The sequence below is a fragment of the Ovis canadensis genome, chromosome 11, assembly GCF_042477335.2.
Source record: "Ovis canadensis isolate MfBH-ARS-UI-01 breed Bighorn chromosome 11, ARS-UI_OviCan_v2, whole genome shotgun sequence".
NCBI lineage: Eukaryota > Metazoa > Chordata > Mammalia > Artiodactyla > Bovidae > Ovis > Ovis canadensis.
In genome coordinates, this window is record NC_091255.1 from 18562752 (window position 1) to 18580227 (window position 17476).

General features: G+C 35.7%; 1 protein-coding gene across 5 annotated transcripts in view; it reads left to right on the top strand.

The window, feature by feature from the left end:
* The window catches only part of GDPD1 (glycerophosphodiester phosphodiesterase domain containing 1), a 50645-nt gene that overhangs the window by 14000 nt on the left and 19169 nt on the right, over positions 1 to 17476 (top strand). For 3 of the 5 annotated variants that reach the window (XM_069542601.1, XM_069542603.1, XM_069542605.1), the window contains exons 2-3: positions 4460 to 4502; positions 16889 to 17024. In XM_069542601.1, coding sequence (XP_069398702.1) covers positions 4460 to 4502; positions 16889 to 17024 — 179 coding nt within the window. Of the gene's footprint in view, positions 1 to 4088; positions 4361 to 4459; positions 4503 to 16888; positions 17025 to 17476 lie in introns of all 5 variants that reach the window. The other 2 variants (XM_069542604.1, XM_069542606.1) reach the window with 2 other exon arrangements.

The window sequence follows — 17476 nt, forward strand, 5'->3', positions numbered from 1 at the left end:
ACTCCTCTGACTTACCTCATCGTTGACTGTTTAAGACAGTGGTCTTCAAAGTGTGGTCTGTGGAATTCTGGGAGTCCCCAGGACCTTTCTTGGGCCTACAAGGTCAACACTATTTTTATAAGGCGTTTCTTACCTTTTTCACCTTAGTGACATTGGCGTAGTGGGTAAAACTGCTGTTGCTTTAGGACAAATGAAAATAGTGGTACAAAATATACTAGTAGCCATTATATTCCTTAGCATCATGCACTCAGATTTTTTTTTAAAGGGCAGTTTCACATAAGAATTTCTTTGATGTATTAGAAAGTTATTAATTTTATTAAAGTTCAATCCTTGAGTATGTGTAACTTTTAGTATTCTGTGACAAATGTTTTTTTGGTGTGTGTGGGATGACACAAACACTTTTGCTGCATACTAAAGTATGTACATGATTGTCTTGAGGAAAAGCACTTGTGAAGTTGATTGAATTCTGAGCTGAATTAGCCTTCCCCCCAACCCTGCCAAACATTTTTACTTAAAAAACTGACATATTGGTTATTTAGACTTGAGTATTGGACAGTTGTGTTCTTGGAAATTAATAAAGTGAGTCTTTCATTAGAAGAAAAATAATCTAGCTGCCTTCTATTAAGGCAGTGCCAATGATTACATTTGAGCTTTTAAGCAAGAATTAGACTTTTGAAAAACTTATATCACCCACAGTGAGCTTAGTAGCTTTCCAATTTGATTTTCCTGATATCAGTTATTAATAAATGTGATTTCTAAAAAATATTGTATAATGAAATGTGTCAGTATTTAGAAGATCAGCATGATTCAGTAAATCAATATTTTCCAAAAACCAATGCATTTTATTATAAAACCATGCATGGGTGAAAGATCCATTCAAAGTTCAAGATGGACTAATTGATTTTCATGTAATGGAGTACGAAGAGTCCATGTTACAGCCAGCTTTTAAGAATCTACCATTTGTTGAATTTTGGTAGAGTATCAGAGAAGAACCTTTCTTTTCCAACTATCTATGTGAAGGTTGATATGTATGTTTGAAGCAGATATGAGAATCTAGCTGCCTTCTATTGTCAAACGTTAAAGAGATTTGCAAAAGTGTAAAACAAATGCCACTCCTTAAATTTTTTTGACAGATAGTTATTTATCATAAAATGTTATATTAACATGTAATGGGTTTATTATTATTTTCAAATAATTTTTTTTCAAATAAATTTTTAAAATTTGGGAGTCAGCTTCTAATATGTAGTTATTAATGGATTTGTTGTTCAATTGCTCATTTGTGTCCGACTCTTTGAGACCCCATGGACTGCAGCACACGAGGCTTCCCTGTCCTTCACCATATTCCAGAGCTTGGTCAAACTCATGTCCATGGAGTCAGTGATACCATCCAACCACCTCATCCTCTCTTACCTCCTCCTCCTCCTGCCCTCAGTCTTTCCCAGCGTCAGGGTCTTTTCTAATGGATATAACCCACATAATCAAAAGCCCTTTGAGGTACTCAGTAAGAGTCCTGAGACCAAAATGGTTGAGAAATGCTAGTTTAAGGCATTAACTTAAAAAAAAATTTTTTTTGGAGTATAATTGATTTACAGTGTTGTATCAGTTGTACAGTAAAGTGAATCAGTTACACATATACATATATCCACTTTTTTTAGATCCTTTTCCCATATAGAGTATTACAGAGTATTGCACAGAGTTCCCTAAGCTCTACAGCAAGTCCTTATTAGTTATCTATTTTATACGTAGTAGTATGTATATTTGGAGAAGGAAATAGCAACCCACTCCAGTATTCTTGCCTGAAGAATTCCATGGACAAAGAGCCTGGCAGGCTACAGTCCATGGGGTTGCAAAGAGTTGGACACATCTAAGCAACTAACACATACACACACAGTGTGTATATTTAAGTCTTCTAATTTAAACCCCCGTAAATCCCCTGATAACCATAAGTTTATTTTCTACATCTGTAACTCTGTTTCTGTTTTGTAAATAAGTTCATTTGTACCCCTTCTTTAGATTCCACATATAAGCAATGACATATGATATTTGTCTTTCTCTGACTTCACTCAATATAACAATCTCTGGATCCATCCATGTTGCTGCAAACGGCATTATTTCATTCTTTTTATGGCTGAGTAATATTCCATTGAATATATAAGAATGAACTCTTGACTATAATAAAGAGTTATTGTAATCTTAAGTGAGTAAAGAAAAATGCTTCATGGAGGAGTTGGAAGTGAATTTGGCATTCTAGGATGAAGATTGGGATGCTGTGGTGAAGAGAATTTTGGAGGGATATGGCATGTGTTTAAGGCTTTGAGTCTCTCAGAGGTTCAAGAGAGGAGGGAACAGATGTATACCTATGGCTGATTCATGTTGATGTATGGCAGAAACCAACATCATATTGTAAAGCAATTATCCTTCAATTAAAAATAAATACATTTTAAAAAATTGACCAAAAAAGTAATACGCAGTCATTATGGAGGGTTTGTAAGGCTAGAATAGTGTACATTAGAAAAGAAATCTTTTTTATTCTGACCTCAGCTGCTGGAAATAACTGAATGATTTGTTAATTTTTTTTTTAAGCTGCAATGTGCAGCTTGCAGAAACTTAGTTCTGTACCCTCAGCAGTGAAATCTCAGTGTCTTAACCACTGGACCACCAGGGAATTCCCATACTGATTGTTTATTGTACTCAAAGGCAAGGAAATTAAAAGGACACAGAAGTCAGCTTGAAAGAACTAATGATGATGACTTTGATGACTTAGTGAAGTGGGAGATGCCAGACTTAACATTGTGAAGTTACTCTTTTTCTCTTTGTACTGAGTATTTTTGTAGGAAAATACTTTAAACCTACATAAACACCCCACTCCTTATCAGACTTTTTTTTTTTTTTTCCCCTTATCAGACTTTAAGTCCATTTCTTAAAATGGGTTCAGAATATCCTATTTTGTTCAGTGGTTTAAAGTCTGTTATTGTCATCATTTTGATTCTAACATTGTCTCAGCTTTGGCCAGTGAGAGCTCTTTCAAATTGGCTTCTGCGTCCTATCAACTTGCTTGCTTTCTGTCACAACAATCAGTCAGTAGTTTAACCTAATCTACGAATAACCGTTTTAGTACTTTTTTCTTTTTGGTGGTATTCCTGAGTGCTTTGTTCTTGAATATTACCTGTGTATAACATATTTCCATAGTTCTTGACTAAGATAGGCACTGACTTGACTTTTAAAAATCAGTTAACCTCAAAAAGACCACTCACTTTGGAAAAAAACTTTATTCTCTATATTTGTTTCATCAGTCTTTTGTTATGCATCAACTCTACAAAAGTGAACCTTAAGTCAAAGAGGCTTTTTTCACAAGGGTGTCCCTTTCTCTCTACCAAATTGATAGAATTTTTAGAACATTCGGTTAATATATTTATGTCTTCATACTTTATGTTTCTGTTCATTATTAATTAGGTTATGATAAAAATATAACAATATAAAAGAAGAAAAATTGAATACCCTTGCAACTATGTTCCGATGTTATTGTATGTAAAACATTGTAATGCTGTTACTTGAACAGTACCATAAACTTGAAGTGCTTATTTTTGTTAGGAAAAAACTGGCTGTTTTTCCAAAATATTTGAAAAAATATTTCCAAAGTATTTTTCCTGTGCATTCCATTAATCATTTAATAATACCAAAATCTTTTAGTTTTAAAATATCTAAAACTTACGGCTTGCATATTTTATGCTAATTGACTCTAACTAGTTTATAATATTAGCTAAAAGAGGCAATTAGATACTTCTTATCTGTGTCCTTTTTTGTAATTTCACTATTACTTATTACTTCAGTAAGTGGAAGCACCACTATATGATGGGAGTGGAATAACAATGCAATAATCTTTTAGTTTTACTGAATATTCGCTGTTTCATTGAATCTAATGCCATTAGTTTTGATGCCTATTTAAAAAATTAATTTATTTTAAGGATGCATATTTTTAATGTACTGTTTAATGCATTTAAAAATCGTTTAGGTTCTTCTAACCCCCTGCTTGCTGTGACTGTGTTTTGATCTTTGATTCTTCCTGTGCGGTGCGGTGCTATGCTCAGTCACTCGGTGGTGTCCGACTCTTTGCGACCCCATGGACTGTAACCGGCCAGGCTCCTCTGTCCATGGGCTTTCCCAGGCAAGAATACTGGAGTGGGTTGCCATTTCCTCCTCCAGGGGATCTTCCCGACCCAGGGATCAAACCTGCATCTCCTGCATTGGCAGGTGGATTCTTTACCACTGAACCACCTGGGAAGCCCTGATTCTTCCTGGTGCCCCTAGAAACAATGCAAAATGCCTTCACATTCTTTAAAACACTTGTAGTATCTACCTCGTATGTACCAAATGTATGATTTACTTGAAATATCTTATATGAGGTGAATTTGGGGAAAAATAAAATATTCAAATTAGCTTCAATTTAATGTTTTCACAGGTGCTGGAGAAAATTTGGAGAATACAATGGCAGCCTTTCAACAGTAAGTATATAGAAAGGCATTCTTTTACAGTTTATCATTAAAGTGATGATTCACAGAGTAAGTATAGTATACATGTAGCATCTGCTTGTGATAGTTGTTTCTGTTTTATTAAAATCTTTTTTTTTTTTTTTAGTTAGTCTCAAGTGTTCTAACAAGTGTTTGTCTTCTGCTTAACTGAAAAACTAGATTTGAGTTTCGGCACTATAGTGCCAGAGCTGAAAGAAGACGTTTGTAACAAGGCACATACTGTGCATAATGCTAATTAGTTTCAGAGAGAAAGAGAAAAGGAAAACACTGTTACACTGGCTCTTGTTTATGTGTAGGATTATGTGTCTACTCAGTAATTCTTCCACAGACCTGGACCTGTTATCTGGTCTTTCTTCTTTGAAGCCTTAGGAGTAATTGATCTTTTTTTTTTTTTTAAAGGTAAATTATTTTTTCCAGTTTTTGAATTATTCATCTTTCCCGTGGAGGTCTTTTAGAGCACCTCACAGGGAAGCAGCAGGAGAGACAAGAACGAAAGCAGATTGCTACCTTGTTCTTGGTCTTAAAGTAATTGCTTATCATCAGTCTGTGCTAATGCTGAGAACACTGTTTTCTATTCCCTGAAAAGTAAGATAGGAAACTTGGCAAGTTAACCCCCATGAAAAACATTACTGTCCATATTTACTAAGGAAAATATTTTCTTATATAATTTTTAGCCATTTTTATGTACGCAGTTGGGGCTAATAAATCAGGATAATTTGGCTTAAGGTTTGGTTCTATTTCTCATCATTCAAAGACACTTGAGAGTTTTTTTTCCTGTTTTCGGGTCCCAAGGTACTGCTTTTCCGTAGTCATTTTGTCTAAATCCTATCCTATATTTGGCATTGCTTATTCTTCCTGCTCTAAAATATGATGCCTTTTGACTGTAATCTCAAGTCTCTTACAGCTCTAAAATGTCACTGATGGTGAAGCAGAGTAATGTGAATTACTTTATCTTCTCTACTGAGATTATGTAGCTAGCTCCTGTAACAAAATATGTATTTAATTTTATGTGAACAATTTTCACTGTGATTCACACACACACATATACACACCCACACACACCTACATTGACTATCATTTATCAGATCCTTTTTGCCTGTGATGTAGTGATATATTTTTACTTGGGGGAAAAACTGCTCATGACTGAGTGGTTTTAGCATTCTCTATGTAAAAATATGTTATTTTATAAGTTTTTCTTCATGTATTTTTGCTAAATCTTTACCAGCCACTCTTATTTATGAAATTAAGACACTGAGTTGTATAATAAACTGTTTCTAAGGATGATGCATTTGTATAATACATTATTTCTAAGGATGGTACCTAAATATTTTTTTTATCTTTGAAGATTTTGATCCCTTGAAAAATTTTTTTATATTCAAAGAATATCTAATTTAGATGATTTTACCTGCTGGATACAACATTTTATTTCCTGTCTTCAAGCAGTTTGTTTTTATATTGTTTTGTTCAAGCAGTAACTATTGAAAAGTACCACAGCCTTCTCTATCATGTGGTAGCTTTCTATAACTTTAGTTTTTTGGAGGTTTTTCTGGTACTTTAAAAGAAGAAAGCACCTCTTCCATATATTAAGGCTGTTTAACTCTTTCATTGTATGGCTGTTTGCTAACTGACTTTGGAATTTATATAAAACCTAAACCAAATAGGCTTTAATTTTAAACTTAAAAAAATATTTTTGATGGTGGTGGTAATAGTAATGATTTGGGTTTTTGTTTTGTTTAATGCATCAGGATATTGTCAATAAGTACTTTTTATAATTGTACTTTCATTTATAAATATTTATTTAACCACTAGGACACTTACAAAGGTTTTTTTAAATATACCTACTTCATGAACAACAAGAAAAAACTTTACGCATACTATTTTCAAAGTATTGTATATGAAAAAAATTAACAGTTATAATCCATAATTGGCAAAAGATAGATACTGTGCGTAAGTATAGTTTATCCTTGATAGGGTAAGTAGTTGAAGAAGAAATAGTGAAAATACAATGAGCAGCTAAAACTTAGATCTCATTTGTTACATATATTTAAATCTTATTTATATATTAATATCTGTGTATATTGAAAAAGCATATATATTATGACATGGAGGTAAAGATGATATTAAAGAAAGTATAAATAGTTGGTATGGGAAGCCTGGTTAAAATTAATCAGAAAATTGAAAAGATATCAGGACTAGAAAAGCTATCATTTGGTGGAGAGGAAGAAGCTCCTTTTAAAAATGTGAAACGTTTGAGGTTAAAACATGAGGTTATGTGGACAAGATACATCTAGAAAATTGAAAGGACCTTAAGAGTATATGGAAAATTAATTCATTATGTATTTATTATATTATAGTAGGGCTAAAGAAATAATTAGTACTGACAAAGAGAAATAATTCTATTTCACAGTTTATAAAAAATTATTTAATCTGGCTTATAAAATAATTTCATGGACTTCCCTGGTGGTCCAGTGGTTAAGAATCTGCCCGCCAGTGCAGGGGACACAGATTTGATCCCCAGTCCAGGAAGACTCCACATGCCACAGGGCACCTAAGCCCACATGCCATAACTACTGAGCCCGCTTGCCACAGCTAGTGAAAGCCCACATGCAGCAATGAAGACCCAGTGCAGCCAAAAAATAAGTAAATAAACAAATTTTAAAAATGATTTTACAGACACCTTAAGTTATGAATTAGAGAAGGAAATGGCAACCCACTCCAGTATCCTTGCCTGGAAAATTCCATGGACAGAGGAGCCTGACAGGCTACAGTCCATGGAGTCACAAAGGGTCAGACACAACTGAGTGACTTCACTTTCTTTCTTTCTTAAGTTATGAATATGGTTCTTCTGGGATTCTTTGAGAATAAGAATTTTCCTTATTGATCTCAGTCCCTAGATCTAGCTCTGGTACTAATAGGCTCTCACTAATCAATTACTGAGTGGCACATGGAATGGAGCACTCAGGAACAAAGCTGACTATTAACAGAAGTTAGAGGCAGAACCCCATTTCTAATAAGCATGGAACCGAAAACTGAAAAATTGTACCACAAAGACACACACACTCACACATGCAGAGCCAATAAACCCTTGAGTATGTAAAGTGTGGTTCTTAAGAGCTAATAAAACTAGGTTATTAAACTAGGCTGCTGTTGTGAATACCCATAGGACAGTTTGATCCCTGTGGTATTAATATGAATGGTAAAAGAAAGAAGCAAATTGTATCAGCAATAGCTGGAAGCGTAAGTTGGCAGACAGTCAAACTAATTAATCAGTGACCTGATTCTCATGGTAAAATTTTTTACAATGTCTAATTAATACAATACTAATTATCTCATCTCTGAAGTGGAAATACTATAACCTCAATGTTTTGAGGAATACATGAGATTCAAATGAATTCTTTAACATAGAGTCTGTTGTAAGTTTTGACACAGTTTTTGTGGAGTTTGAAGTAATTTCACTTCTTCTTTTAGAGCTAGTTTTTCTTTTCTTTTTCCAAAAATATTGAAACCTTGCCTTCCCTAAATTTTTTCTGTGTTTGTCATCAGCGTATCAGAAATTCAGCTGTAAAATGTCTGGTGTTTCAGTTTAAGTAGATACATATTGTTATTTGTGGGAAAGTTTGAAGGCTAAAGTGATTTTAAAAAATAGTTTTCTTTTCTCTCTGTGTTCTAGCTATTTGTGTATCAAATTTGAGATGACTTTATTAGAATAATTTACAGATTGCCCTAGGTACACTTACAATTATTCTAAATTTTTGATTATTAGCTTCTTAATAAGAGGTAAGCATAAGATAAATAAATATTTTTTGTATAATTCCTAAACATTTCTAAAAACAGCCAACATTTCAGCTAAAGGCAAACTTCATACTTAGAAAGATTTCTTAGGTAATATGTATAGGTATTTTTAAATACTAGGAAATATAGATTTAAATACAGGATAATATAGATAACCCTTGCTTTTACCCTGGCAGGCAGATTCCCATCCACTACCACCAGGAAAGTCCCCTTTTATTCTTAAAAAAAAAAAAAAAGCTAAAAGCTATACACAGTATAACAATATTTAAGGAAAATTTTAAATATAAAAAAATACTTTTACCAACCTAAAACCTATTTTTGCCTGTTTTTAGATTTTATTTTTACACATCTGTTGTTCTAGCAAACACACAATTGCAAACAGTCTTTTTCAAAGGTGGATGTTCTTTAGAAGAGGACACATATGGTTAACAGTTATTTACTGTCTTGGTAAGAATTATATTTGAGCCAGGTTTGTTTCTCTTAGCAGCTGGTGATAATCAGAGCACTAAAAGGAAAGATTATTTGAGAAATAGGAAAGCAGTGTGAGACTTTGGCACACAGCAGCAAGTGGCCATTGGTTCTTTTGGAGTGGGGTGCTGATGGGGTTGGATTATCAGAGGTAGGTCAAGTAAGACAATTCTCAAGTAGTTGGCTCCGAAGATAAATTTTGTCAGGCATATAAAGTGTATGCATACACACACACACGCTTCATTTTACACCAGAGGGATCATACCATGCCTGCTTTTTTCATTTAGATATCCACAATGCCGTTCCATGTGAATGCTTTATTCTTTGAAGTAGGATGCTCACTAGGGCTTCCCAGGTGGCCCTGGGATAAAGAATCCGCCTGACAGTGCAGGAGACGCAAGAGACCCTGGTTTGATCCCTGGGTTGGGAAGATTTCCCTGGAGAAGGAAATGGCAATTCACTCCAGTATTCTTGTTTGGGAAATCCCATGGACAGAGGAGCCTGGCGGGCTACAGCCCATAGGGTTGCAAAAAGAGTCGGACATAACTTAGCAACTAAACAGTTCATTGTGGCTTTGGATCATCACTATGGACTGATGCTAAAGCTGAGGCTGCAGTATTTTGGCCATCTGATGCTAACAGACAACTCATTGGAAAGGTCCTTGATGCTGGGAAAGATTGAGGGTAGAAGGAGAAGAGGGCATCAGAGGATGAGGTGGCTGGACGGCATCACCAATGCAATGAACATGAACGTGGGCAAACTCTGGGAGATGGTGAGGGACAGGGAGGCCTGGCCTGCTGCAGTCCGTGGGGTCACGAAGAGTTGGACACGACTAGGCAACTGAACAACAACAATGGATCATCACTGATGAACATTTAGGTACTTGTTGGATATTGATAACCCAAACATTGCTTCATTCTGCTTGTTTAAAAATGTGTGGTTACCTGCAACATACCCAACATTGTGAACGTTGGAAAGTATAGAACAGATTCCCTTCCTCACTAGGAATTTAGTATCCAGTTGTAGTGACATGACCTTATGCACAAACACTGGGAAACAATTTAAATGTATGGGAATATATTATACAAACTGTAATTTACCTACTTTTATGTTTTTTCCTTCCTGCTTCCTCACTCTGCTCACTCAGCTCTTACTCTTTCCATTCTTGAATTTTTAAAAAAGGAAAGGTTTCTTTTTTCCTAAAACTCTCTCCCTGTCCCACCTACATTTACTTTCTTTTTCATCTTGAAAATGTCATCTGTGGTAATTGATTCATAAAGTGCTATGTCGGCTTTTTACACATACTGAGAGCTGTCTCTTTTCATTTATTAATTCAGTACATGCTGTGAGCCGCCCTGTGCCAGGGCACTAGGAATGCAACAGTAAACGAGCCATGGTCCAGAAACCCTTTCTGTCTAATTGGGCAAGTAGGGGAAGATAAATAGGTATATTCAAAAGAGTGTGGTAGGTGCTCTGACTTAGTAAACACAGGTGGTACAGGAAGTCCTGGCAATTTGGCAAATAATTGGTAAATAGGCTACAAAATCCAGTCTGGGATGCCGGGGGCAGGGCAGGACTAGAGAAGGTGTCCTAGAGTGCTAGTTTCTTAGTTTACACCTAGAGAACAAGTAAGAGTTAGCAGACAAGGGGAAGAAGAAAGACTTTTTAAAGTCTGTTATTGTGGGACTTCCCTGGTGGTCCACTGGTTAAGACTCCCTGCTCCCAGTGCAGGAGGCCCAGGTTCAGTCCCTGGTGGGGAAACTAGAAGCTGCAGGTATTAATAAGACCCGGCACAGCCAAATAAATAAATATTTTTTAAAAACTGTTATTTAAACTGTTACTGTAGTGTGTATAATATAATGTATATAATATACATTGGGTAATATGCACAAACCCAAATAATTTTAATATATATATATATATACCCTTGTGATCACCACCCAAATAAAAGTATAGAACATTTCTAGCACCTCTGAGGGCACCCTTGTGGCCTCTCCCAGTCTGTGCTCCTTTCCCCTAGATAACCATTATTTTAATTTCTATTACAATCGATGGGCTTTTTTCTGTTCCTGATAACATAAATATAACCATGCAGTATTTATACTTTTGTCTTTGGCTTTTCTTTCTTTCAATTTACATCTGTAAAATTCATTCATGAGTTGTGAAATAATCTTATACATGTTTTTTAATGGTCAAATGAGTTCATCTCTCTCAGAAGATACACACTTAGCAGAAGCTGAATGGCTGTGTCATAGGGTGTGTGTGTGTTAAGTCGTTCAGTCGTGTCCGACTCCTTGCGACCCCGTGGACTATAGCCCACCAGGCCTCCCTGTCTATGGAATTCTCCAGGCGAGAACAGTGGAGTGGATTGCTATTCCCTTCTCCAGAGGTGTCATAAGGTAGGTGGATATTTTTCAAAGGATTTTACCAACTTACATTCTCATCAGCAGTGTATGAGAGTTCCAATTGCACCACTGTCTTGCTAACTTATTATCATTCCTTTTAATCTTAGGCATTCTGTTGGGTATATAGTGCTGTCTCATTGTGGTTTTAATTTCTGTTTCCCTGGGGGATTTTTATGTTGAACACCTGTTCATAAACTTACTGGCCAGTTAGAAATTCTCACTCGAGAAGTGCCTGTTCAAGCTTGTGTCTGTTATTTTATTGTATGTTGTTTTTCTATGAAAGACATTTCAGGCAAAAGAAATACTTAGAGCATGGGGCTGCTTGGAGTGTAGGAGCAAGGTAGGAAGGAGGTGTAGAGAGCTAAAGTTATCACTGTTTTGCAAATAAACTTAGAGAAGCTAAATAAATGCCCAAGTAAGTGGCAGAGCCAGGATTTGAATGCAGGCTCCCATGTCTGTGCTTTTTTTTTTTTCAGCTCTATTGAAGTATAACTGACAACATTTTAATGTATTCAGAGTGTCACAATGTGATGAATGATAAGTGTGTATACATTGTGAAAGGATTCTCACCAAGTTAATTAACACATCCATTACCTCACATATTTACTTTTTTTTTTTTCTTTTCAATGTTTGTTCTCTTAACCACTGTGGTATACTTTCTGTATCAGTCATAAGATCTTAAGGGGAAAGAAACCTTAGCAATTATCTGCTCTGATCTTTGCAAGTTTTTTCTTTTTTGAAAGACAATTAAAATATTTTTGTTTTATCATGGTAAAATGTACATAATGTAAAAGTTGCCATCTTAACCATTTTTAAGTGTACAGTTCAGTGGCATTAAGTATATCACATTGTTATACAACCATCACCACTATTCATTTCTACAAAAATTTTTTTCAGTTTTTTTGAGAAATAATTGACATACAATCACTGTATAAGTTTAAAGCATACAACATGATGGTTTAATTTACATATATTGTGTACAATAGGTTCAGCTAACCTTCATCCTCTCTGATCGATACAATAAAAAGAATAAAGGAAAAAATTCGCCTTGTGAAAAGAACTGTTAGGATTTACTCTCAACAGTTTTGCTGTATATCATCACAATAGTTAGCTGTATTCATTATGCTATACATTACATCCCTAGTATGTATTTATCTTATATCTAGAAATTTGTAGCTTTTGTCTCCAGAACTTTTTAATCATATCATATTAAAACTCTGTACCTATTAAATAACTCCCAACCTCCTCGCCCCACAGGCCTGGTAACCACCATTGTTGTTGTTCAATTGCTTAGTCGTGTCTGTTTCTTTGAGAACCCACGGACTGTAGCACACCAGGCTTCCCTGTTCTTCACTCTCTCTCAGAGTTCGCTCAAACTCATGAACACTGAGTCAGTGATGCCATCCAAGCATCTCATCCTCTTTCGCCCCCTTCTCCTCTTGCCCTCAATCTTTCCAAGCATTAGGGTCTTTTCCAGTGAGTCAGTTCTTTGCATCAGGTGGCTAAAGTATTGGAGCTTCCTTCAGCTTTAGCATCAGTCCTTCCAATGAATATTAAGGGTTGATTTCCCTTAGGATTGACTGGTTTGATCTCCTTGCATGCAGTCCAAGGGACTCTCAAGAGTCTTCTCCAGCACCACAGTTTGTAAGCATCAATTCTTTGGCACTCAGCCCTCTTTATGGTCCAGCTCTCACATCTGCACATGACTACTGGAGAAACCATAACTTTGACTGTATAGAGCTTTGTCAACGAAGTGATTTCTCTGGTTTGCAATATGCTGTTTAGGTTTGTCATAGCTTTTCTTCCAAGGAGCAGGCGTCTTAATTTCCTGGCTGCAGTCACTGTCCTCAGTGATTTTGGAGCCCAAGAAAATAAAGTCTGTCACTGTTTCCATTTTTTCCCCCATCTGTTTGCCATGAAGTGATGTGACCGGATGCCATGATCTTTGTTTTTGAATGTTTAGTTTTAAGCCAGCTTTTTCACTCTCCTCTTTCACCTTCATCAAGAAGCTCTTTAGTTCCTTTCTGCTTTCTGTCATTAGGGTGGTGTCATCTGCCTCCCTGGGTTACTGATATTTCTCCCAGCAGTCTTGATTCCAGCTTTTGTGAGTCATCCAGCCTGGCATTTCACATGATACACTCTATATATAAGTTAAATAAGCAGAGTGACAGTATACAGCCTTGACATACTCCATTCCAATTTTGAACCAGTCCATTGTTCATGTCCAGGTCTAACTGATGCTTCTTGACCTGAATACAGGCTTCAGGAGACAGGCAGGATGGTCTGGGATTCCCGTCTCTTCAAGAATTTTCCACAATTTATCGTGATCCACACAGTCAAAGGCTTTAACATAGTCATTGAAGCAGAAGTAGATGTTTTTCTGGAATTTCCTTGTTTTGTCTATGATCCCATGGATGTTGGCAATTTGATCTCTGGTTCCTTTGCCTTTTCTAAACCCAGCTTGGATATCTGGAAGGTCTTGGTTCACCTACTGCTGAAACCTAGCTTGAAGGATTTTGAGCATTACTGTGCTAGCATGTGAAATGAATGCAACTGTGGTAGTTTGAACATTCTTTGGCATTGCCCTTCTTTGGGGTTGGAATGAAAACTGACCTTTCCCAGTCCTGTAGTTATTGCTGAGTTTTCCAAATTTTCTGGCATATTGAGTGTAGCACTTAAGAACATCATCTTTTAGCATTTGAAATAACCACCATTATACTTTGTTAAATAAACTGTCCTAGGTACCTCGTTTAAGAAGAATAAAAAAATATTTGTAGTTTTGCTTTTGTTCACCTAGCATAATGTCTGCAAGGATTGTCAATATTGTGGCATTTGTTTTTCTTTTCTTCTCTTCCTTCCTTCCCTCTTTTCTTTTTTATTAATAGCCATTTGAATGGGAGTGAATAGGAAAAGGAGTACATCAAGGCTGTATATTGTCACTCTGCTTATTCAACTTATATGCAGAGTACATCATGAGAAATGCTGGGCTGGAAGAACCACAAGATGGAATCAAGATTGGTGGGAGAAATATCAATGACCTCAGATATGCAGATGACACCACCCTTATGGCAGAAAGTGAGGAAAAACTAAAGAGACTCTTGATGAAAGTAAAAAAGGAGAGTGAAAAAGTTGGTTTAAAGCTCAACTTTCAGAAAACTAAGATCATGGCATCTGGTCCCATCACTTCATGGGAAATAGATAGTGGCTGACTATTTTTGGGGGCTCCAAAATCACTGCAGATGGTGATTGCAGCCATAAAATTAAAAGACGCTTACTCCTTAGAAGGAAAGTTATGACCAACCTAGACAGCATATTAAAAAGCAGAGACATTATTTTGTCAGCAAAGGTCCGTCTAGTCAAGGCTGTGGTTTTTCCAGTAGTCATGTATGGATGTGAGAGCTGGCCTATAAAGAAAGCTGAGTGCCAAAGAATTGATGCTCTTGAACTGCGGTGTTGGAGAAGACTCTTGAGAGTCCCTTGGACTGCAGGGAGATCCAACCAGTCCATCCTAAAGGAGATCAGTCCTGGGTGTTCATTGGAGGGACTGATGTTGAAACTGAAACTCCAATACTTTGGCCACCTCATGCGAAGAGCTGACTCATTTGACAAAACCCTGATGCTGGGAAAGATTGAGGGCAGGAGGAGAAGGGGCCGACAGAGGATGAGATGGTTGGATGGCATCACCAATGCAATGGACATGGGTTTGGGTGGACTCCAGGAGTTGGTGATAGACAGGGAGGCCTGGCGTGCTGCGGTTCATGGGGTTGCAAAGAGTCGGACACAACTGAGTGACTGAACTGAACTGAATGGGAGTGAAGTATTTTGATTACATTTCTCTAATGATGAATGATATTGAGCATCTTTTTCATGTGCTTATTGACTCATCTTTGCAGAATGTCTATTCATTTTTCACTCTGATTGTTTTTCTTGTTGTTTCATTTTAGGAGTTCTGTGTGTATTGTAGATGTTAATAGATAGGTGATTTTCCCATTCTGTGAGTTGCCTTTTGATGTGACTTGTCTATTAATGTCCTTTGATGCACAAACTTTTAAAATTTTGAAGAAGCTCAATTTGTCTAATTTTGTTGCCTGTGCTTTTGGTGTCATATCCAATAAGTCATTGCCAAGTCCAATTCAATGAAGCTTTTTCTGTATGTTTTCTTCTGAGTTTTTTTTTTTTTTTTCCCACTTTAGGTCTTACAGTTAGATCTTTGATTCATTTTAAGTTTATTTTTGGATATGGTTTTAGGTAAGAATTCAAATTCATTCTTTCATGTTTGAATATCTGGGTTTCTCAACACCATTTGTTGAAATGACTGCCCTTTCCCTATTGAATAGTCTTTGCATCCTTGTCAAAAATCATTTGGCCATATCTGCGAAGATTTCTAGACTTTGTCTTCTTTTGCTCTGTATGTTGTCTCTATGCTAGTACCACATTGTGTTGAAGCTTTGTAGTAAGTTTGAAATTAGAAAGTGTGAGTCTTCCAACTTTGTTCTATTTCAAGATTGTTTTGGCTATTTGAGCTTCCTTGAGCTTCCATATGAATTTTAGGATGGATTTTCTATTTTGGCAAAAAAATCATTGAAATTTTGATAAGAGTTGCATTAAATCTATAGATCAATATAGTATTTACATCTTAACTATGTTAAGTGTTCCAGTCCATGAACATGGAGTGTCTGTGCATTTATTTATAGCTTCTTTAATTTCTTTCAACAGTGTTTTGTAGTTTTCATTTTCACCTCTTTAGTTAATTCCTAAGTTTGTATTCTTTTTGATGCTGTTGTAAATGAAATTGTTTCACGATTTCTTTTTCAGATTTTTATCTTAGTGTACAGAAATAAAAATGATTTTTGTGTTTTTGTTTTGTATTGAAATTCACTGGGTTGTTTTTTTTTTAAATTCTGACAATAGTGTGTGGAACCTTTGTATCTACATATGAGACTTTGTCCTCTGCAGATAGTGATAAATTTACTTCTTCTTTTCTAATTTTGGTGCTTTTTTTTTTTCCTTGCTTAATTTCCCCAATAGAGTTTCTGATCCTGTGCTGAATTTAAGTGGCTGAAGTAGGCATCGTTTTTTGTTCTTTAAGCTTTCATTTTATAGATGTGGAAATATAGGCCCAGAGAGGGACATGTACTCACACAAAGTTACACAGCAAGTTCATAGCCAAGTAGAAACTGGTACCCAAATCTCAACTTCTGGTCCAGCGTTCTTTCCTTTATATTTGTGTTGTTGTTTAGTCACTAAGTCATGTCCAACTTTTTTGAGACCCCATGAACTATAGCTCACCAAGCTCCTCTGTCCATGGGATTTCCCAGTCAACAATACTGGAGTGGGTTGCCATTTCCTTCTCCATGGAATCTTCCCAACCTAGGGATCAAACATCTATCTCCCGCATTCGCAGGCAGGTTCTTTACCACTGAGCCACCAGGGAAACCTTTTCTTTATTTTGGGTTGCCAAAATTAGGGATTGCTTGTTATGGAAAGGAAGCAACATGAGTCTCTTATTTATTCTAAGTTCACTTAGAATATTTTCATATCAGTTATTCATAATTAATAATCTTGAGGAGAAATTTTAGTATTATGGGGTTTTCTGCTATTTTGATGTCACTCTGATCTTTTTCATCTAATGTATGTAACCTAAATATTTGATTATGTTTCAGAATGTCATTATTTTTCTTTGTATTTCTTCAGCGCAGTTACAATTGGAACTGATATGTTGGAATTGGACTGCCATATCACAAAAGATGAGCAAGTTGTAGTGTCACATGATGAGAACCTAAAGAGATCAACAGGGATCAATGTAAACATCTCTGATCTCAAGTACTGTGTAAGTAAAAATGCATGATAAACTAATAACAATAGGTATTTTAATAAGATTTTTTTAAATGGTAAGTGCCAGATAGCGCTTCAGTAAATAAGAAGAAAAGTTAAAGATTAATGAATGTCAAAGGAAACTTAAAAACTATTCTGACTTCCAGTGAGAATTTGTATTCATTGCATACATTTAAAGACTTATTTTGATAAATATTTCAACAAAATTACTGAAATGCTCAAATATAAAACTACTGAAGTTCAACTTGTTGCAAATATTCTACAATTTATTTGATTCAGATTATATATATGAACTAGTTTTAGTCTTTGGGAATAAGAAAAAACCCTTAAAAAATCTGATTTTAGTAGTTTATATGGTCATTATAGTAAACTGATAAATGGAAGAAAAACAATGCCTAATTCTACCACCTAAGGAAAACTTATGTCAGCAGGATACTATCTGTATAT